Genomic DNA, 23,725 nt, shown 5'->3' on the forward strand with positions numbered 1-23,725 from the left:
TCCTTCCCTCCCTCCCTCCCTCCTTCTTTCCCACCTTCCTTCCTTCCTTTCCTCCTTCCTTCCCTCTCTCCTTCCTTCCTTCCTTCTCTCCTTCCTTCCTTCCTTCTTTCCCTCCCTTCCTTCTCTTCTCTTTCCATTTCTTAAATAATAACCTTTGATAGAAGGCTGGATAGTTGATTCATTCCGGAAAAATGAATTGGCTACTTTTAGGATCTTTGAACACAACATCTTTGTTTTGGTTGTAAGTCTCTCAATGGCTGAGTCCAGAAACACAATATTCAAATGAACAAAAAAATAGAGTTGAATCAAATCTCTTTTCTAAGCAGTGGCAACAAGCAAGTGTATTATCATTCAGTAACTAACGTGTTCAGAATGGTGAATTGAAGTTACAACATTCAGTCACAAAATTCCCCCTGCAGCAGGGGCAAGTCGGAGTGAAGACGGTTCTCCCGAAGCAAACCTGGAGTGTCAGCAGCTAACTCCCCCAAAGCCAGAGACACGGGAATATTTAGGGCCCTCGGAGGGAAAATCCATATGGTTTAACATACGCAAGTCAGTAAACATGGTACATCACATAAAATTAAAAACAAAAACCATATTATCATCTCAATAGATGCAGGTAAAGCATTTGACAAAATATAGCATCTCTTTATGATTAAAACCCTCAACAAAATCAGCATAGAAGGGACATGACTTTAGGTCATAAAAGCCATGTATGACAGACCCACAACCAACATCATACTGAATGGGAAAATGTTGAAAGCATTTATCCTGAGAACTGGAAGAAGACAAGGACGCCCACTCTCACCACTTCTGTTCACCATAGTACTGAAGTCCTAGCCAGAGCAATCAGACAAGAAAAGGAAATCAATGACATCCAGCATTTTAAAGAGGAGGTCAAACTATTGCTGTTTGCTGATGATATGATTGTACTTAGAAACTGTAAGGACTCGTTCAAAAAGCCCCTAGATCTGATAAATGAATCATGTAAAGTCTCAGAATACAAAAGCAATGTACACAAATGAGTAGCACTGCTATACACCAATAATGACCAAGCTTAGAATTAAATCAAGAACTCAATCCCTTTTACAACAGCTGCAAAAAAAAAAAAAAACAAAATACTTAAAAATATACCTAACCAAGGAGGTGAAAAATTCCTACAAGGGAAACTACGAAACACTGCTGAAAGAACTCATAGATGACACAAACAAATGGACACATCCCATGCTTATGAATGGGTAGGATCAATATTGTGAAAATGACTATACTGCTGAACGCAATCTACAAATTCAGTCCCCGTCAAAATATCATCATTCTTCACAGAACTAGAAAAGACAAACCTAAAATTTATATGGAACCAAAAAGGAGCCCACATAGCCAAAGCAAAACTAAGAAAAAACAAATTTGGAGGTATCATATTACCCGACTTCAAACCATAATAGAAGGCTATAGTCACCAAACCAGCATGGTACTAGTACAAAAACAGACATAGACCAATGGAACAGAATAGAGAACCCAGAAATAAAGCCAAATACTTACAGCCAACTGATCTTGACAAAGCATACCAAAACATAAACTGGGGAAAGGGCACTCTATTCAATATATGGGGCTGGGATAATTGGCAAGCCACATGCAGAAGAATGAAACTGGATCCTCATCTCTCACCTTATACAAAAATCAACTGAGGATGGATCAAAGACTTAAATCTAAGACCTGAAACTATAAAAATTCTGGAAGATAACGTCAGAAAAACTCTTCTAGACATTGTCTTAGGCCAATGAGAGTTCATGACGAAGAACCCAAAAGCAAATGCAACAAAAAGCAAAAACAAATAAATGGGACCTAATTAAACTAAAAAGCTTCTGCACAGCAAAAGAAATGATCAGCAGAGTGAACAGACAACCCACAGAAAGGAAGAAAATCTTTGCAATCTATATATTCGATACAGGACTAATATCCAGACTCTGCAAGGAACTCAAACAAACCGGAAAGAAAAAAACAAATAATCTCATCAAAAAGTGGGCAAAGGACATGAATAGGCAGTTCTCAAAAGAAAATATACAAACAGCCAACAAACATATGAAAAAATGCTCAACCTCACTAATTTGCAGGGAAATGCAAATTAAAACCACAACATATAAGCTACCTTACTCCTGCAAGAATGGCCATAATCAAAAAGTTAAAAAAACAATAGATGGTGTGAATGTGGTAAAAAGGGAACACTTTTACACTGCTGGTGGGAATGTAAACTAGCACAACCACTATGGGAAACAGTGTGGAGATTCCTTGAAGAACTAAAAGTAGGACTGCCATTTGATCCAGCAATCCCACTATTGGATATCTACCCAAAGGAAAAAAAAAAAGTCATATGAAAAAGACACCATGCACACAAATGTTTATAGCAGCACAATTAGCAATTTCAGAGACATGGAGCCAACCTAAGTGCCCATCAGCCAATGAGTAGATAAAGAAAGCATGGTACATATACTCCATGGAATGTTACTCAACCATAAAAAGGAACAAAATAATGTCTTTTGCAGCAACTTGGATGGAGCTGGAAGCCATTATTCTAAGTGAAGTAACTCAGGAATGGAAAACCAAGTATCGTATGTTCTCATTCATAAATGGGAGCTAAGTGATGAGGACGCAAAGGCATACAAATGATACAATGGACTTTGGGGAATTGGTGGGGGAAGGATGGGAGGGGACTGAGGAATAAAAGACTACACACCTGGTATAGTGTACACTGCACGGATGACAGGTGCACCAAAATGTCAGAAATCACTACTAAATGACTTAACCATGTAAACAAAAACCCCCATTCCCCAAAAACTATTGAAATAAAAATGAAAATGAATGTTCAAAACGTGCATGTAAAAGTGCTCAAAGAATACAGAAAAGTGAATTGAGTGTTTCTTAAATAGCTATGTTCTTTCTTCTTGATTATAACCCTATCCCAGTAATTCCCTTTTTCATGGAGAGATTCATGTGTTTTGTCTCTCAACTTGGGGCCCAGCCACTGTTGACACTAAAGCGCACTGAGCCTGTGCTCCTTGCGTAGAGGACTCTGAATGTATCCCCGTGCCTGCGCTGCATCAGCCGCTGGCTTTCCATGTGACAGATGCTTCATAAATGTTTCCTGCAATTAACCATGCTTTGAGAAACTTTATCAACATATAAGCTAATTTTTGGGAGACATGACAGAATGGGTCCTAACGTACTTCCTGGCTCTCTCAGTGTTGAGAGAAGCCCAGCAGAGGCCTGAGCCGTCAGCAGCCAACCACGCTGCCTGCTGGTCCAGGAAAGGCGAACCGGGGCTATAGCTTCTGTTTGAGAGGGAAGGACTCATGCTCCTCTCTGACCCTGGCTTTGGGGATTCACAGGTGGGTGAGGAAGTTAGAGTATTAAAACAATGGCCACGTAGGTAAGTAAAGCCAGTCTGGGCCCAGGGAAAGCCAAGAAAATTTCTAATCATTTTATTTTCAACCATCAGGGCTTCTAAGATAAATTTACATTTAGACTGGAGTCCTACAGGTGAATTCCATTTTCCAAGTATCATTACACTAAATCTAGACATGTACTTCAGCCCATGTGGGTCTGGATTGAACACCAAGAAACCACATGACGCACACTCAGGTTCTGTCCAACAAGCTTAAATAACTCGTTTGTGATTGGGTTTGACAACATTTAAGATGGATGTTCACACTGGGAGAACTGTCCCTGGTAAACACTCCAGCTTCTAAGATAGAAATGCAGCCTTCAAACCCGTCCGCTGGGTGACCTTAAAGAGAGGCTGGTGTGTTTTACTTTTCTTTCAGGTACATCACAGTCATGGTTTACGTCACCAGATCAAACAAATCATATTCTCATTGCTTTGTTTTCCTGTCTTTTTTATTTGGAAGGGACCATCCCCATTAGAGTCTATATTTTGGAAGTCAAAATAATATTAGTCTTGAAATTAAAATACTATAATATTTCAACTCAAAGGCATTGGTAAAGAGAGAAATCCAAAATATGCCTCTTTTGATGCAGATTTTCAAAGAGAAAAGTACTAGACACAATAATACCTACCAGTTTGGAGGCGTCAGTTTCCCATTCTCCCCACTCTCTCTGTGCTTAGTGATGCTGAATATTTGTTTCATAGACTTGTTGGCCGTCTGTCTGTCTTCTTTTGAGAAAAGACTGTCCAAGTTTTTTGCCCATTTTAAAATCAGGTTGTTTTCTTGCTTTTGAGTTCTTTGACTTCCTTATATATTTTGGATATTAACTCCTTATCAGATGCATGGCTTGTAAATGTTTCCTCCATTCTTTAGGTAGTTACTTCATTTTGTTTATTGTTTTTATTGCTGTGCAGACACTCTTTAGTTCAATGGACTTTAATTTGTCTGTTTGCTTTCATCGCTTGTGCCTTTGGAGTCATATCCAAAACATCATTGCCCAGACCAATGCCAAAAATATTTTGTCCTATGTTTTATCCTAGTAGTTTTATAGTTTTTGGTCTTACATTTAAATCTTTAATCCATTTTGAATTGATTTTTGTATATGGTGTGAGCTAAAGATCTGATTTCATTCTTCTGCATGTGAATATCCAGTTTTCCCCACATCATTTATTGAAGAGACTATCTTTTCCCCATTATATGTTCTTGCCACCCTTGTAGAGGAGCAATTGATGGTAAAAGCATGGATTTATCTTTGGGGTCTCTATTCTGTTTTTGTCTATATTTCTGTTTTAGCACTAGTACCATGCTGTTTTGGTTGTTATAGCTTTGTAGTATATTTTGAAGTTGGGTAGTGCAATGCCCCTAGCTTTGTTCTATTTGCCCAACAATGCTTTTGCTATTCAAGGTCTTTTGTAGTTCAATATGAATTTTAGAATTTTTTTCTGTTTCAGTCAAACATGTCATTGGAATTTTGATAGGGATTGCAATTGAATCTATAGATTGCTTTGGCTACTGTTTCTTTTCTTTTTTAGGTTGAATAATATTCCATTATATGCATATACCCAATTTTTAATCCTTTCATTCATGGGCGAACACTTAGGCTGCTTCCATCCTTTGGCTCTTGTGAATATAGCTACTGTGAACACAGGTGTTCAAATATCTGCTTGAGTCCCTGTTTTAAATTATTTGGGTATTGAACAAAAGTAGAATTGCTGGATCATGTGGTAATTCTATTTTTAATTTTTTGAGGAACTCCTGTACTCTTTCCTGTAGCAGCTGCACCATTTTATTTCCACCAACAAAGGAAATTGGAATGCACAAGGGTTCCAGTTTCTCCACATCCTCAACAACACTTCTGATTTTCCTAGGAGAGTACTGGCTATCCTAATGGATGTTAAATGTTATCTCACTGGGGTTTTATTATCTTCTAATGATTATTGATGTTGAACATCTTTTCATGTGCTTATTGGACACTTGTATATCTTCTCTAGATAAATATTCAGATTTTTTGCCCATTTTCTAATCAAGTTTTTGTTGTTGTTGTTGTTGCTTGTTTGTAAGAGTTCTTAAATATTCTAGATATTAGCTCCTTATCAAGTGTGTGATTTGCAGATGTCTTCTCTCATTCTGGGAGTTTCTCTTTATTCTTTGTTTACAGTGTCCTTTGATGCACAAAAGTTATTAATATTGGTGCAATCTAATTATCTCTTTTAATTTATCTATGCTTTATTTGATTGCCTTTGCTATTTGTGTCATATCCAAGAAATTATTGTCAAACCCAATGTCATGAAGTGTTTCCCTATGTTTTCGTCTAAACTTTTTAAAGTTTTAGCTCTTATTTTTAGGTCCTTGATTCATTTGGGGTTAATTTTTATATATGGTATAAGGTAAGAGCCTAAATTCATTGTGTTGCAAGTGGATATCTAATTTTCCCAGCACCAGTTAATTAAAAAACTGCTTATTGCCCGTAGCATGGACATTTCCGATTGAGTGGCAGACTTATATGGCACCACATAGGCCAGGTTTTACTTCTGTGCTCTCTGGTGTATTCATTCATCATTCATTATTCATTCATTCATCTGTATGTCTCTCTTTATACCAGTAACAGTGTTTTGATTACTGTGGCTTTGCCATAAGCTTTAAAATCAGGAACTATGAGACCTCAGACTTTGTTTATTTGTTTTCAAGATTGTTTTGGCTAGTCAGGATCCTTTAAGATTACAGATGCATTTTTCTATCAAAAAATATCTTTGGGGCCGGGCGCGGTGGCTCAAGCCTGTAATCCCAGCACTTTGGGAGGCCGAGACGGGTGGATCATGAGGTCAGGAGATAGAGACCATCCTGGCTAACACGGTGAAACCCTGTCTCTACTAAAAAATACAAAAAAAAAACTAGCCAGGTGAGGTGGCGGGCGCCTGTAGTCCCAGCTACTCGGGAGGCTGAGGCAGGAGAATGGCGTGGACCCGGGAGGCGGAGCTTGCAGTGAGCTGAGATCCAGCCACTGCACTCCAGCCTGGGTGACAGAGCGAGACTCTATCTCAAAAAAAAAAAAAATATATATATATATCTCTTTGGAATTTGGATGGAGAATGTGTTGAATCTGAGGTTCACTTCTGGTAATATTAACATCTTAATAATATTATGCCTTCCAACCCATAAATATGGGATGCCTTTCCATTTATTGATGTCTTCATTACTTTCTTTTAACAATTTATTTTAGTTTTCATTCTACAAGACCTTTGCATCCATGGTTAAGTTCTTTCCTTAGCATTTTATTTTTTTATCCTATTGTAAATGGGATTGTTTCTATGATTTCTTTTTCAGATTATTCATTATAAGGGGATAGGAGCAAAATTTATTTTCCCCTTCTCCCAACCCCCAGCTCTGGGTAACCTCTATTCTATTGTCTCTCTCTATGAACTTGCTTTTTCTAGGTGCCTCATAGAAGTGCAGTCGTAGAATAGACGACCTTTTCTGTCTGGCTTCTTTTGCTTAGAGCTTAATGTCTTCAAGGTCCATCCATGTTGGAATAAGTACCAGAACATTCTTTTTTAGAGCTGAGTTATATTCCATTTTATGGATACATCATATTTTATTCAATATTTGTTGATGAGCACTCTGGGTTATTTCACCTTTTGGCTATTGTGAATAATGATGCAATGCACATTTACATGCACGTATCTGTTCGAGTTCCTTTTTTATTTTTTGGAATACCCATAGGAGTGAATTTGCTAGGCCATATCATAACTCTGTTTAACTTTCTTAAGGAATTGCTCATCTGTTTTCCACAGCACCTATACTTGTTTACATTCCAACCATCAATGAAGGTCCCAGTTTCTCCACATCCTCACCAATGTTGTTCTTTTCTCCTTTTTCAAATACTACAGCCATTGTAGTAGGTGTGAAGTGGTATCTCATTTTGAGGGTTTTGTTTGTTTGTTTGCATTTCCCCAGTGATTGATGATGTGATGCATCTTACCCTGTGTTAAGGGGTCATCTGTGTGTCTCCTTTGGAGAAACTTAAGTCCTCTGCCCATTTTTAAAGTGGATTATTTGGGGTTTTGTTGTTGATGATGTGTAGGAGTTCTTGACATATTATGGATATTAAATTCTTCTAAGATACATGATGTATAAATATTTTCTTCCGTTCTATAGTTCATCTTTTCTCACTCTCTTGAAAATGTCCTTCGATGCACAAAAGTTTTTTATTTTGATCAAGTCCACTTTCATCTCTTTTCTCTTTTGCTGTTTGGCAGCAGTGTTTTAAACTCCCTAATACGTGATACAAAACAGTCACTTACCAGAGTTATCTAACATGTGCTAGTTGGGGCTGGAGCCACCTTGAATTCCCACTTCAGTTCTCACATTGATATAAGGAATGGTTTGTCGCTGTTTTTATATTTTTCCAGACTCCAGGAGGAGGGCTTCCCGCCAGTTTTCCCTCAAGTTGAGTGGAAGGCTTGTCACACCTCATCAGTAAAAAGATTTGCTCCTTGTGAGGGCTGGTTATTTCTCTGATGTGTGAATCTTAAGCTGATGAATATCAAGAGGAAAATGTAAACCCTTCCGCCACACCACAGTAGAGGAAGCCGTAACTGCTTAACCCACAGAAACAAACACATTCCACTGCAGCCCAGGAGCTGTGCGCTGGCACCTGCATACAGGCTGGAGACAAGATGGTCAGGTGGGGGAAAGGGTAGCACCCCCTGCCCCCATGCTAATGGCCAAATGAGAGTATTGGCTGCTGCATCACTCCCTGATCTGCAGACTAGAAACTGCTTAAGGCTTTGCACCATCCGCACACCAGCCACCTCGAACCGGAATCAGGCTGGGCTGCAGCACAGGCTGCTTCCGGGAGCTCCTAGAGGGTGGAGGCTCTGGAGGCACAGAAGAGGCACCGAGGCACTCGCCTGCCTCTCCATGGCCTCCGACAATTTTCTGTGTGTTCCCAAGGTCTTCTTTCTCCTCCCCACAAAAAAAAAAAAACCAGAGCTAACAACTAAAGCAAATCCTCACCTCTGTCTAAATTTACTGATTTAGGTAACAAAACCTGCAGACCTCAGAGATTGTGAATTTGGAGAAGTTACTTAAAGAACCGAGATGCCGGTTGTTATTACCCTGGAAGAAGGGGTGGGAAGAGGAGTCTATGCAGACAGAGGGTGGACTTGGCATTTGAATAAATGAGATCATCATGCAACAGCCCATTTATAATACACCGTTATTTATCCTTTCCAGGATAGAAAGGGCAAACATTTCATACTAATCGAAGGAGAAATTCTTTTGCAAAGTGGGTCATTTTTCTTTTCCAGGTTCTATAGAGCTGGCTCCTGCTAGGAATTAATAAATACCAAATAACAAAATATTGTTGAAAATGGCATCTCTTCAAAAAGAGATGATCACCTCTATTCTTTCAACCAAAAAAGATTCTAACGCGAAATATCTCTAATGTAAGTGCATATATTCACAAAAGTGATCCAGTACAAAAATAAAATATTTGACATAGTGTGATTTGTCTTTCTAAAATTGAATGGTAAAATAATGACATTTTATTATTACTTGCATTAATTATAAAAGCATCCTAGTTTTGCTATTATTTCACATTTTTTCCTAAATGGGAAAATAATTTTTCCATCTTTTGTTATTAATAATCATTGAATTAATTTGGGATGTTTTGCACCGAGCCAATTACAGTTTATTTTCTTCCTAATTTTTTTTATAACAAAAGATCCCCATTTTACAGGCAAGACACCTGGCTCAAAGAAAGAAGTTATTAGCTTAAATTATAGCTGCCATTTTTGATGGTTAAATTGTGCCAAAGTTTACATTCAGTATCTCACTTAATTCTCCCAATACACACAGACTGGGGTTTGCCCCAATTTATAGGTGAGAAAACCAAGTTTTAGAGACGTGCCTTTCTGAGACCTTTGGCTGCCACAGGAGGATGGCAGCTGAGCTGGGTTTGCAGGAGTCCACATGTCTCTGCTATTGGAGATGCTCACAGGAGTTTCCAGGTGACCGGATTCACCTGTGATCGTCCAGATCTTCCCCCACTTGAACGCTGTGCTTTCCGTGTGCATCAGGAAGCTCAGGATGATCCCTGTGTTCCCCAACAAAAAGGGCCACAGCTGACACCCTTACAGCAGAGACACACGTTAACAAGAGAGAAGCAGAGAACAGTTATTACACTCTCATGTGTTCATGGAGGTCATGGGACATGTGAACTCAGAGAGGGTCCAGGTGGCTGAGGCCCAAATGCCCTCCTTACAGAGAGGAGGAGTGGGGATGCTCAGGCCCGTGCTCCAGGGAGGGTGCATAGGAGTGAAGGTTGTCTCGGCTGCAGACCAAGTCTCCTAGGTCACCTCCGGGAGCTGCCCTCAGAAGAAGAGGGGGAAAGTCTGGGCCTGGTGGCCACCTCCAGTCTCTTCTCTTCTCTAGTGGTGGATCTTTCCCGGCTGTTTAATGAGATCTCTGGGGAGGCGGTCTTAAGACAGTTGCATTTCCTTTGAAAGAAACTTTCTCAGTCAAGTAAGGAGACTCCAGAGAGCTTCTCCCCGCACTTGGGAGAGAAACAAGATAAGGCTGGAGGGACCTTGATTCCGAGGCAGCTTCTGGGGCCCTCAGCACATCCATGTGCCAGGCTTCAGGGCGCCACCTGCTGAGACCCAACAATGCTCTGTTTTCTAATTTTTATCTTGTTTTTTGTTTGTGTTTTTGTTTCTTTGGAGATAGGGTCTTACTCTGTTGCCCAGGCTGGATCGCAGTGGCACAGTCATAGCTCCCTGCGGGCTCAGATTCCTGGGCTCAAGCCATCCTCCTGCCTCAGCCTCCCAAAGCACTGGGATTACAGCTGTGCACCACCTCACCCGGCCTGTTTTATTTTATTTTAATGAACAACATGCTGTAGCCTGGGACTTAGGTAGTTCAGAGTCTGGAAAAGATATTTTCCTTTAATATTTAAAACCTTCTTGAGGACCTAATCAATGCAAATCAGAGCCTCCCTAGCAAGTCTTCCGTGAAGACCTCGGGGCAGGGATCTCACTCCTTAGATGAGGCCGGTTCCTTGCTCCCGGCTTGTTGTGAGTTGTGTTATGAATTACATTTGTCTCCTGAGTGTCCTACATTTCAAACAGCACCTGCTCTCTAGGACAGCAGCAGCTTCCTCTTACTGGGATTGTGAATTTGGGAAGCAGGACGTGCATAGGAAGAGTGGACTCTCACTCTTCGCCCTGTTCTGGGCACGCCTGGCCCAGCAGCCCTGCCGATAGGACCACCCCTCCACCCTGCCTGGCACTGGGACTCCTGAGAGCCGCCCACATCCAAGGATGTCTCTGGAGGCAGGAAGCCCCCGTCCCAGGGAGGGCAGAGGGCAGGCTTGCCCCGACCACAGCTGATTGTGGTCTCAGTCCCCATCTCCAGCTCTGATGTCCAGACTTGCTTGAGCAGGAAGTCCTGTTTGCTCTGCACATCCCACCCAACCTCTCCAGTGCCAAGTTCCAGGGGCAGCCAGGACATGAACCAGAGGGGCAAGCTCCCTGCAATGCGGGCTTCAGCATTCACAACTAGAGGAAGACGACGAGGATGGCAACAGGAAATCGAATGCTGCCAAAATACTTAAAGGTTTATTCTGAGCCAACAGAGTGACTGTGACCTCGGGACACACAGTCTCCTGAGGTCCCAAGAAGGTGCAGGTGCACCTGAGCAGCCGGGTTGCAATTTGGTTTCATACATTTCAGGGTGATGGAATCTCAGGTGAAATCAGAAGTCAGTGTATGGAGGGTGTGCACTGGTTCAGCCTGGAAAGGTGGGCATCTCCAAGTGGGGGCTTACAAGTCATAGGTGGGTTTTGGGGATTCTTTAGCTGGCAGTTGGTTGAAAGAGCTAAGCTTTGTCTGAAGACTTGAGGTCAGTGTGAAGTAACACTGAAGTTAAGATGAGGGCATCTGCATCTACCATGTCATGCTGTACCAAAGTCAGGCTGGAAAGTCAACCACATCATACGGATTAATAAGAAAAAAAAGAATCTGTTCAAGGGGATTTTATGGTTTGTAGGGCACAACTCCCCGGGCCCTTTAGAAAGGAATTCCGTAAAGAGGAAAAAAAAGGTCAGAGCTCAGTCATTAGGGAACAGGAAGGTGAAGCCCTTCTGGTGCCAGTGCTAACCCTACCCAGGCACCACCATAACAGGCAGGGGCTTTGGGCCCTTGAGTAAGAAGAACAGGACTTGAGAGGGCTTAGAGCTCCAGCCAGGACTCCTGCAGGGCAGGGTCCAGTAGCCTCCTGACCAGCCTGTGGGTCTTCCTGGTGTTGAGGCTCAACCCATGAAAACCAGGGAGCCCTCAGGCAAGCCACACCCCAGCTGACCGTCACCAGCCCTGCCCGGAGACTCGGACCATCATCAAACCAGGACAGAATTGGTTTTGAAAGCACTGGTTTATAACCACGGGCTCTTCTTAAAGACCACAACATCATCTCTCACTGCCCGTTCCTCTCTGTCACTCTGAAGTCCCCGTCTCTCTCCGTGTCCTGTCAGGCCCCTGTCTGGCTCCCATCAGTGTATGTGTGAACCCGTATTTCACTCCTTTCACTCCTTGGCCAAGGCCTTGTGAGTTCAGCATTAAGGGGTCTAAATGGCTGGATCTCACCCATCCCTGGGAAGAGAAAACTAGCTCAGAGGAGTCAGCTACGTGAGGTTTGCGGAATTTATCAGTCCCAGGGAGACGTGAGTTTGGGGCAGCAGTCCTGCAGTCCCACACGTGCATCCTTGCCTGGGGCAGCTGTTTAAAGGCATTGGGCCCTGCCCTGCTGCCTCACGCATCGTCTTCATGTTCCTGGAATTTGTGATACAAAGAACAAAGCATAGCCAATCAATCAGTAGCTTATGGTATTTAATTTAGATTTTGGGTAAACAACTCAGAAACTGCCTCTTTTTTTTAAAGGTCCATTTATAACTGCAGCTTTTTGGAGTGTATATTCAGGGCAATTTAAATCTGTGTACCTAGGTTGCAGCTCTCAAGCTTAGCTCAAAGAAATTCTCCACATGTATTAATTTAGCCTCAGCTTCTTGCTTTAGGTTGACATCCCTATGGCAACAGCCACCGGACCCTGCCTGGAGCACAGCATGCCCTTTATATGTTTTATTCTACACGCAAGGGTGCATGAATAATTTGTAAACCAAAAATAAAATTCTAAGGCCCCCCCAGCCATCTGAATGGACTTCCTTCTCAACCAGGGATTTCTTAAAATTTAACCTGAAAGACTGGTTCAGGCCATGACGGGAAATAACGGTTGGGTGTGCCTCATGATGCCTCTCCGGCATTAATATCAACGTATTCTTTAAATCTGAAAAGAAATATTTTACAACCTATTCTTTCTGTAAAGCCTACTACCTTAAAGCTTCCTCTGCAAATAAGAACTGTGGTCTCCACAATCTTTTATCTTAACCCAGACATTCCTTTCTATTGATCCCAGGTCTTTACATATACTCAATCAATTGTCAGTCAGAAAATTTTTCAATCTACCTCTAAGCTGGAAGTTCCTATTTGTAGTTGTCCCACCTTTCTGAACCAAAACAATGTATTTCTTAAATATATTTGATTGAAGTCTCATGTCTTCCTAAAATGTATAAAATCAAGCTGTGCCCTAACCACCTTGGGAACATGTCCCAGGACCTCCTGAGGGCAGTGTCTCAGGCCATGGCCACTCATATTTGAGAATAAATCTCTTCAAATATTTTACAGAGTTTGACTCTTTTCATTAACAAATTGTTGTGCAGTTGAACAGAAATCAGCTTAAACTAATACTTGTGCATCTAGCTTTCTTACTTGGTGCATTTCTAACAAATTATTTTCTTTAAAAATAATCTTGTTACAGCCCAATGGGTTCTTCTTGCCTGATGCACAAAAAAGCCAATACAATGAGACAGCACGTGTTACAGCAGAGAAAGAGTTTAATTATTGCAAGGCAACTGAGCGAGAGGAGACAGGAGGTACTTCTCAAATCTTCCTTACGAAGAATTCAAAGGCTAGGATTTTATAGGATAGTCTTCCAGCAAGGGGCTAGACAATGGGAAACGCTGACTGGCTGGGTTGGGGATGAAATGACGGGATGTCCAAACTGTCTTTGTGCACTGCATCGCTTCCTGGTTGGCGTCACTGGCCTAGGCGGCATCAGTTGTTCCACTAAAATATAAGGTCTGAAAAAATATCTCAGACACCAGTCTTAGTCTTTACAATAGTGATGTTATCTATGGAGGCAATTAGGGAAGTTACAAGTCTTGTGAACACCAGCTACATGACACCTGAGCAGTAAACAAGTTAAGAAACAATGACTAGTTCCAATTGACTTATGCAGAGCTTTTAGCAGAATTCAGGTTCCTGCCATAATTCTAAACTTGTGGCCCTTCATTAGCTGTACAAAGGCAGTTTTGGTCCTCGAACAAGAACAGGGGTAGCTTTGGGAAGGGGCTGTTATCATCCTTGCTTTAAGGTTAAACTAGAAGCTAAATTCCTGTGTTCTGAACTGGGCCTGTGTCCAGCCATGAACAAGGCCATCAGCTTGTGAGGTTAGAAGCTTGGTGGGGTCACTTACACTACTTTTCTCACCTTCATAAGTTTCACAAAGGCAGTTTCAATCTCTCTTGTATATTAAGTGCCATCCAGATGCCAGGGACTGTACTGGGTAGTGTTTATGCATGATTGCATTAATCACCACCAAGCTCCGGGACAGTGTAATTATCCTCGGTTTGTTCATCGTGAACCTGGGGATGAGTGTAAATATCTTGCTTAGGGTAAAAGAATTTGTAAACATAGAATCAAAGTTAAGCTTAAGTCATCTAAGATTCACAGCCTGCCCAGACTCTGGTCTTGTCAACATTTGGAAATGATTATTGCTAAAACAATGAATTATAAGCCTTTTGGAGGGGATAACAACTTATAATGTCTGTTTAAAAATTTAATGTTTTTAAATTAAAATTTTATAAACAACAACAAAAGAAGTGTGCCCATTTAGGAAATGGGATGACCTCAGTCTCCTGGCCTTGCTGTCACCCCCCAGTGCCTTCTACATTTCAGACATTGCATTGCCCTCCCCGCAATGCCTATTAGGATAATTACGGTTTTTAATATGTGGCGATTCCTCAGAAAACGGTCAGGGGAGCAGACTCTGCAGAGGGAGAAGGTGGTTCTTCCTGGAAGGCGGAACTTGGATGTAACCACATTAGTTCCTGCTGGGCTTTGGCTGAATTAATTTCAAGCCTTTGAAAGAGGAGGGAAAGTGTTACAGTGTGAATGGAGGTCTGGAAGGAGGTCGCCCTGCAACACAGCTGGCCCCAATACACGTGCAAGTGTGTTCTCTGCCTCTTAGAAAAGCTACCAGATTGCCCATTTATTTATGATTATCCATTGTAGTAATCTGTGTGGTGCTTCTTGCAGGAGTTTGGCAATTTATAAATCACAGATTTTTCCAGCAAGGACAGCCAGATGCTGTTTCTGCACATATGCTTAGAAATATAACCACGCTGTCATTTGCTGGCGCTGATGACTTGAGTGAAGGCTAAGGTTTTGGCTCAGAGAAACATGATGAATGTTGATGATGGAAAGGGAACAGTGATTGTAAGAACTGTATTTTATTAAATGAGAAAATAGAAGTATAAATGCCAACATGCTTCCAAAAAAGATACATGAAGTTTTTTTAGCTGTCATTATTGGAAAAGAAAAAGAAAAAGAAAGAAAAGCCCATCGGGCTCTAATGACTAGCCTTACGAAAGCAAATGATATTTTGAGTGAATAGGGACATGATTGACTTGAATTGGTGCCTGATTTTCATGTTTTTGTTAATTATTTGTAAGACAAAATTATCAGAAAATGTCTTCCCAATTCCTTAATATGTTTATTACTACTTTTACTCTCAATATCAAGTTTGGAATGGGTAAAATTCTGTACCATCTCCTCACAAAATTGACCTTGTTCGGCCAATAGGTGGAGGAGCTATTTATCTCTGTCAGAACTTGGAAATTTCCAAATAAAATATTTACACAAGCAGAAGAAAGCAGCCCCACGGTTCTCTTAATTTCCTTGCTTTCCCTCTGTCTGCCTGACTCTGGAGCTACAGTAAATTGCAAGGACTACGCTTTGTGAAAACAGCTTTCCAAAGAGACAGGAATTCATCTTTAAAATATGTCTCTGAAGGCACAGGAAGAGGCCAGAGTGATAGATTCACAGTTGTTTGCAGAAGTCAGATGATTTTTAGCCTTCTGGCAAGACAATAATACTGAGGGTATAAATAGCATTTATGAAGATATGATTCCATTATTTGCTGAAGGGGAAAAGGTGGTTTAAAAACCTGAGTCAAAGAAACACCAAGGAAAGTATCCCGGGAGGCAAATCACGGAGAACCCTGTCACGATGACAGGGAGCACTGCCAAGGAAGGTAGATCTTTGAATCTAACCCGATGAATCTGAACGGGTAGAAGAAAGAGGGCACTTGACACAACAACCTCCAAAGAAGATTGGAGACGCACGGGGTGTGAATGGAGCCCTCTGTGCTCAGCCGCCGACTCGGCCACACCCAGCCGGGCTCAACAGCCTGGATTTATTTCTCTCTCACCAGCTGTTTCTGCCATTCTGGGGAAAAGCACCTGCCTCATTTACAGTTTACTGTGGAAGCCTTCATCCCACTGCTCTGAAGTGTCTCTGAGCTGGTTGTTCCAGGAACGCCAGCCCCCATGGTGGAATGCTCGGCCCACCCTCTCTGCCAGCCCACAGGGCGCTTTCCTCCTCACTGACCTGCCCTCTGACATGCCCTCACCCTTCCTGGACACCTGCAGCCCCTCCTGAGGGAAAGTCCTGTCCTCAGTCTTTCCCTCCTGTCTCATGATGGACAGCTGTCCTCACCCCACAGACATGATTCGGTGTCTCCCAGTCGACTGGGAGGTCCCTGGCCCTGCAGAGGAGTGCCGGCAGAGTCCCCTCGGCAACCATCACTTTCTAATTCACCACACTCGTGCCTTGGTTCCTGCCTTCTTCTGGAACCTCATCCACCCACACCATGCCCAGCTGTAAAAATCATTCATTCCCCCAGGGTACAATGAAAATGACAAGTTACAACCAAAGCCGTCTTCTGTTCCATCCTCCTGGCACCTTTAGCTTCCCGACTGTGTTTGGGGTGCCAGCCTCTCCTCTCCTCCCCTCTGCTCCTTTCAACTGGGATGCCAGCCCCTCTGCCCCCTGGGCTCCTTTGGTCTGGGATGCGGGCCCCTTTGCCCCCTGAGCTCCTGTGCTGGGATGCCAGCCCCTCTGCCTCCTGAGCTCCTTTGGACTGGGATGTGGGCCCCTCTGCCCCCTGAGCTCCTTTGGACTGGGATGCAGGCCCCTCTGCCCACTGAGCTCCTGGGCATGGTGAGGCTGGGCCTGTGAAGGCCTCCTCCTAGCAACCCCTCCTAGTCAGGGTTGAGCACACAGTCCAGCAACCCTGCGAGTGTAAACTCAGTAGGTCAGGGTGGAGCCTGAGATTCTGCCTGTCCAACGGGCTCCCAGGAAATGCTGTCTCTGCAGGACCACTCCCCATAAAGCTTATGAGTTTATTCTTGGGCGTTTTGTAATACGGTGACCTCGTAGTGTCAAGGTTCTGAAATCTTCCATGAGTGAAACATCAGGTCCCATTGGGCTAAGAATCAGATTCTACTTCAGGTGCCAATCTTGCAACACATTGGCCTTGTCACCTTGCACGGGTTATTTAAATCTCTGTTTTCTTATTTGAAAAATGAGGACTGTGTCACCTACATTTTGTTTTATTTTACCTTAGCTTTGAGGCTAAGGATGCCTTATTCATTTGACAAAGATGGTTTGGTGAAAATGGCAATGTCTGTTGAGCATTGATGCTGTACCGGAAACCTCTCCCTTCTCATCAGCCACCTCATTCAGTCACCACAGCAGTTCTGAGGGCGCAGTGGGGTCCTGCCTCACAAAGACGTCACCTCTGAGCTGCACAGTTGCCCAGCGTGCTCCTGTGCTGCGTCTGGCTCACAACCACCCAAAAATCCAGATGGTGCCTTTTCAGAAAATTTCCAGCCACATACAAAACCCCTGGGAGCTTGAAACTGGCTGTGGCGGGAGCACATACGCTTCAGCAGTGAGAGAGGCTGCACATCAGGCCCCCTCCACCCCCGGGACAGCCAGGTCACCTGCACACCACCTCCGCCCACAGAATCAGTGGGGAGAAGGGGCACGACCTGAGCTCCAGAGTGGTTCACGTGTGAGGGCTCCAGCCTCATGGTGTAAACGTAAGGAAGTGCCTGGGGCCCTGGCTGGGGCTCTCTGCAGCCTGCAAGTGGGGAATTGAGTTCTGGGGTGTGGTTGTTCCTCATTATTGTTGCGTTTCATCCTATACTTCTTGGGCTTTAGGCAAACTACGAAGCATTCTCGCTTATTCCAGGTATTCATTCATGCATTGAACAACCATCTCTTTCCAGTCTTGCTTTGAGAGCCAAGTCCCCGTAACCACCTCCTTGAATTCATGGGTCCGTCGGTGGCAGAGGAGTGGCCTGCGGTGAAAGACAGCCTGTGTTTGGGTTGCTGTGGCCCAGTGGAAATGGTTTTCTTCAATGCTGATTGACTTCACCTTTGCCCCCTTTCCCATAGGGCCATTAGGTAATGATTGGGAAGACTAAGAACCCAGGATGGCTGCTCATCGGAGGGCCAGTCATCTCACAGACACTTTGTGACAAATGTCCAACAGTTTGTGCACTGAGACGGATAAACGGACCGTGCAGTAAGGAGGTGTGATTGCCACTGGAGGAGATTGATTGAGGACATGGGGTAATATTAGCATCTATATGTTGATTGAAAGTGTCACTCTGGTGATAGATGGGGCATGCCTGTGCATAAAGAGGGAAAGAAAAAGCATTTTCTCCAATGATGAGTGACCTCATCGTTCACATTTTGACAAGCACAGGATAGAGCCTCATGGCGTCCTAAAAGTTTTACCTAATTAAGGAAAAATTCAGGGTGTTAAAGCACTCAACTGTTGAAAACTGTGCCAAGATGTGGGTCATATTTAAAATCATTGTTTCAGCCACCATTAAATATTAAAATACTTTATAAAAATCTAGGGCGTTAGGACAGATACATTGCAGAGGAAAATGACGGGGCTGTAGGAGTTGGGTGTAGGGGAAGTGGAAGAACGCCGGGCTGGAGCTCAGGGACTGGGTGTTCCGTGGCAGAGCCAGCTGCCCGAGTTCCCCGAGCCTCTGCTTTCTCATCCGTAAACTGGATACGTTTCCACCTGAAGGGTGTCACACATTGCGAATGCGATGGGCTGGAGTGACACGTGAGAAGAGAATCTTGGGACTTTACAGCAGATTAAAATCTTATTTTTTTCAGGGTTGGCAAATATCTCTGGGTAGACGTTTCACAGGCAACGGGGTCTAAGAGCTGGGCGGAAGTTCTTCCTGTGTCACACAACGTCAGTTTGACTTCAGGCTTCTGTGGCCTCGATTTCTTCATGTCCTCTACGAGGACACAAGCCCCCCTTGCTATTGATCCCTGTAGCCAAGGGTAACGGTTTCGAAACAACTTCTGTGACCCTCCTCACTTTGCCTGTAAGCTTCCCTGAATCCCAGCCTCTCTGGATAGCCCTGTCATCTCCTATAGCACCTATGTCCCAGCTTGCAATCGCCTACATAGTCCCAGATAAACTTTGGGAGAGCCTGTCTCTGTCATCGTATGAGGCTGACACTCCCTCACCCAACGTATCAGACTGTTCATTCCACACTGTTTCCAGCACAGGGAGCCAGCAGGCACCCCCTCCTCTGCAGGCGGAAACGCGTCAGCCCATGACCTACGCGGGAACACGGGTGAGGAGCGCAGGGAGGGATCCATACAGGGCGTCTCAGGCTTAGAAACTCAACACAGGTATTTTATTCAAACAAAATATCAAAATGTGATTTTGATCAGCTCTAGTTACAAATCTATAATTCTTTTTTTTTTTTTTTTGAGACGGAGTCTCGCTCTGTCGCCCAGGCTGGAGTGCAGTGGCCGGATCTCAGCTCACTGCAAGCTCCGCCTCCCGGGGTCACGCCATTCTCCTGCCTCAGCCTCCCGAGTAGGTGGGACTACAGGCACCGCCACCTCGCCCGGCTAGTTTTTTGTATTTTTTAGTAGAGACGGGGTTTCGCCGTGTTAGCCAGGATGGTCTCGATCTCCTGACCTCGTGATCCGCCCGTCTCGGCCTCCCAAAGTGCTGGGATTACAGGCTTGAGCCACTGCGACCGGCCACAAATCTATAATTCAAGATAGCCTTGCTGGTAATACTTGGTTAGAAAATTAACCAGACCAGAGATATCATTGAATTGAAGATGTTCAGTGAAATGCCCACAGGATGCCTGTTTATTCAGTATCTGGATCACGACAGAATGGACTGAGTATTGTTTCAGAAGCTTTAATTTCATTCCTGGCTTTCAATAATACTCATTGAGTTTTAGTGTGGAATTTAGTGGCATGACTGATTTCACTGCTAGCTAGTACTTTCTTTTCTTTTTTTCTTTTTTTCTTTCTTTTTTTTTTTGCGTGTAAAATACGTTTTATTGTTCTTTAAAAGGGTTCAGGGTTTGGTTTTAAATCAGGCTGCACACCTTTCAAATCAATCTGACATCTCTATGTCAAACTGGCTTCAGCTAGCAATACTTCATTAAATCCAAAAGAAAAAAATTGCTTTAATTTTAATGGAAAAAAAATCCAGTTTTAAGAACAATTAGCATTAGTCTTTAAAACAAAATGAGGGCTACTTTCTTTTCTTTTCTTTTCTTTTCTTGTCTTGTCTTTTCTTTTCTTTTCTTTTGAGACAGACTTTCACTCTTGTTGCCCAGGCTGGAGTGCGGTGGTACAATCTTGGCTCACTGTAACCTCCACCTCCCGGGTTCAAGTGATTCTTGTGCCTCAGCCTCCTGAGTAGCTGTGATTACAGGCACCAGGCGCCTGCCACCATGGCTGGCTAATGTTTTTTTCTTTTTTTTTTGGTAAGGACAGCGTTTCACCATGTTGGCCAGGCTGGTGTCAAACTCCTGACCTCAGGTGATCCATCCACCTCAGCCTCCCAAAGTGCTGGGATTACAGGCGTGATCCACCATTCCACCATGCCTGGCCATTGCTAGTACTTTCAAAGATTATGGAGTGTAACTTCAACTTATGATACCAAAAATTATTGATGTTGTTTTGAATGCCTGCATTATTACTGGTAGCTGTTTGGCTTCTTATTTCTGTGCATTGTGCTATTACTGGATACATCTTGGGAACTTGTAAAGCAATTTTCAATTTGTATGTATAAAACCAAAACCCTGGCCGGGCGCGGTGGCTCACGCCTGTAATCCCAGCACTTTAGGAGGCCGAGACCATCCTGGCTAACACGGTGAAACCCCATCTCTACTAAAAATAAAAAAAAAAAAATTAGCCAGGCATGGTGGCAGGCGCCTGTAGTCCCAGCTACTCAGGAGGCTGAGGCGGGAGAATGGAGTGAACCCGGGAGGCGGAGCTTGCAGTGAGCCCACATTGTGCCACTGTACTCCAGCCTGGGCGACAGAGATTCTGTCTCAAAAAAAAAAATAAACCCAAAACCCTGAAGCATGAGTGATATGGTCATTATGGCTCTTTTTCTCCAAAAGTCCCTTCAAAAGTTCAGTAATTACTATTTGGAAACACATACATACATTAAATTACAATATGCGCTAAGTTTGCAAGAACCTTGTGTTTCTTCTAGAAAGCTACTTGGTTTTTTTCCTCTAACAGGGATAAGTTAAAATGAATAAAAGATTTTAAGTACAGTCTCACGCTTTGGGTATGACTGGTGAATCAAGCTTGAGTTAAAGTTTAACACAAGGGCTAGGCAGGCCCTGAGTTCCACTCACGACCAGAGTGAGGGATGCGGGTTTCCAAGTGTAATGACCCTTTATGAAACTACCTAAAGACTGTGAAACTTTGGCAGGAGAGTATTCCTCAACATCTTGAACATTTTGCTCATCACAACTTGAAATGATCAAAATAATTAGTGTTGTAGCTGTCAGTGTTAAGATTCCTTCACATGCAAAGGAAGGAACTTATTTCAAATTGGAATGAAGGAAAGGCGAAGTCTTCGGTTGCAGTCAGTAGGAGGTTGGGGGCAGCTCCCAGCATGTTGGTACCCAGTGTCCCCCAGTGTTCTTTGTGTGTCCCTGCGTGGGGTGTTCCTCTGTGCTGAATTCCTCTTCCGACAGGCTGGCTCACTGGCTGTCCACTTGGCGATAGTGGTGATAGAACAAGCTTCAGGTATTCACTTCTCACAGCTGGTCACACCAAAGTAGGCATCTTGGCCTCCCTCTCCCTGTCGTCTATACCAAGCTGCCCCTGGGCTCTGCCTGGTCCCCCTGGGTCCTATACCTGTCGCAAGAGAGGAGCGGTTTCTAAAAGAAAGGCATGCAGAGAGGACCAGCAAGAGGCCAAGGGGATTCATGCTGTCAGGGAAGTTCAAAGTCATTTTTGAGATGTCACGTCATTGAGTTATAAAGAAAAGCAGTTCAGAAAAGCTGAGATGGATATTACTGGGGAGGGAGGGCTTTACCCAGTGATGTGTGACCTCCACGCCTGCCTGGGGCCCCATTCTCCACCCGCTCATTCTGCCATGGAATGAAAATGACCGAGATCCTGCCTTTTGAGAGCTTAAGGGAGCACCTCTGTGGGACTGACGGACCTTAGTTTGTGTTGCTGTTCTTGAAAATGATTTCTCTTTCTTTCTGGTGTCATCTAGGCAGTTTAGAATATGCTAGAATTTTGGTGAGATTTAGCAAATAGGATGTCAATCAATTAGCAGTCACCTTAAAAGAAATTTTGTTGTTCTTCATCTTATTGAATTTTGTTATGTGAACAAAGAAGAGAGACAACATTAGAAGAATGCACTTAGACCTTCTTTTCTACCGATGGAATGGGGTGGCGGGACGGCGAGATTCATATTTTACCATCAAAAACAGGAAGATGATTTTTTCCCCAGTAACTGAATAACTTCTAAAAACAGTTTCTTTAACTTCTGTGTCAGCTTTGGGGTTCAGCGTGGACTTTTCTGTTGATTTGACACGAGGACTTTATGTGGGGCAGTTTGTGGAGAGAAGAGGAATCTTTTTTGGGTCATTTTTGCTTTTTACATGACATTTGGTGTGTTTAACGTGCAGAGGTGAGGATCCAGCAGTTTGTTTTAGTTTTTTTATTGGGTATGGGGCGGGGAAACGGGCATAACCGTCTCTCTAGGAATCTCTCCCTGGGGCACCCTTGCCTGCTCTCCCGTAGCCATGGGGACAGGATGGGTGAACAAGGCCCCTCCTCCCTCCCCACCATGCTGTGCCCACCGCCTATTCCGCACCACACAGCAGGCGCTGTTCCTCCCAAGCGCGGCCTTGGCATGAAACCCACACGCACCCATACGGAAAGCACGCAGGCCTGGGACACAATGGCTAGTTCCGCCAACTCACACAGCACAGGGGTCTGCCGCGACGGGATCCACATCCCAAAATCACCACAGGCGCTGGGCAGGTGGGGAAGACTGAGTCCTGGCCCGGATTACCAGGTGTGACTTAATCAAGACCCATCACTGATCAATGAGGATGCAAAATAAAGGAAGTGAGTATTAGCTCCCGTTAGGTGCAAGAAAACAAGTAAGTTACAATCTCAGCGTTGTAATAAAAAATACCGTATATTCATGTTTGTAACCAAGTTGGATCATATTACTCTGCCTTTTACTTTAAACCATATGTATGTCCTGTGTATTATTACTCTCTTGGAGGGACTTTCTTGGAGTTCACAAGGTCCACACTTTGTTAAATATTTTTGTAACGTGTTCTTCCAACAATTATAATAAACACTTGATCTGATGTTCTCCTCCAGGAACTCGAGTTCCAGGACCTGACGGCTGTCCTGCACTGCATCCACTCCTTCCTAGCAGCCAAGGTGGCCTCCGCGGGATCCTGCTGGGCTTCTGACAGTCGTGAGTCTGGCCACCAAACAGCACCTGACGGCTGTCCTGCACTGTACCCACCTTCCTGGCACTAAGTGTGCCTCCCGGACTCCGGCTTCATGGACAGTCAGAGTCTGGCCACCAAATACACCTGACGGCTGTCCTGCACTGCATCCACTCCTTCCTAGCAGCTGGGTGCGCCTCCTGGGACCCTGCCTCATGGATGTCAGAGTCTGGCCACAAAATACATGTACAGCAGCTAACGTTTCTGTTGAGTACTGAAAACTTAAATTATTTTCGTAAGAAATGATTCTTTC

At 43.7% G+C, this 23,725-nt stretch overlaps 1 protein-coding gene across 1 annotated transcript in view; it reads left to right on the plus strand.

Annotated features, from left to right (window-relative positions):
* The window catches only part of SNTG2 (syntrophin gamma 2), a 368,413-nt gene extending 344,910 nt beyond the window's left edge, over positions 1 to 23,503 (plus strand). Inside the window, exon 17 of the mRNA XM_009183595.4 lies at positions 23,339 to 23,503. Coding sequence (XP_009181859.2) covers positions 23,339 to 23,503 — 165 coding nt within the window. The remainder of the gene's footprint in view (positions 1 to 23,338) is intronic.
* The last annotated feature ends 222 nt before the right edge of the window (positions 23,504 to 23,725 follow it).

The sequence above is a fragment of the Papio anubis genome, chromosome 14, assembly GCF_008728515.1.
Source record: "Papio anubis isolate 15944 chromosome 14, Panubis1.0, whole genome shotgun sequence".
In the NCBI taxonomy this organism is placed as follows: Eukaryota; Metazoa; Chordata; class Mammalia; order Primates; family Cercopithecidae; genus Papio; species Papio anubis.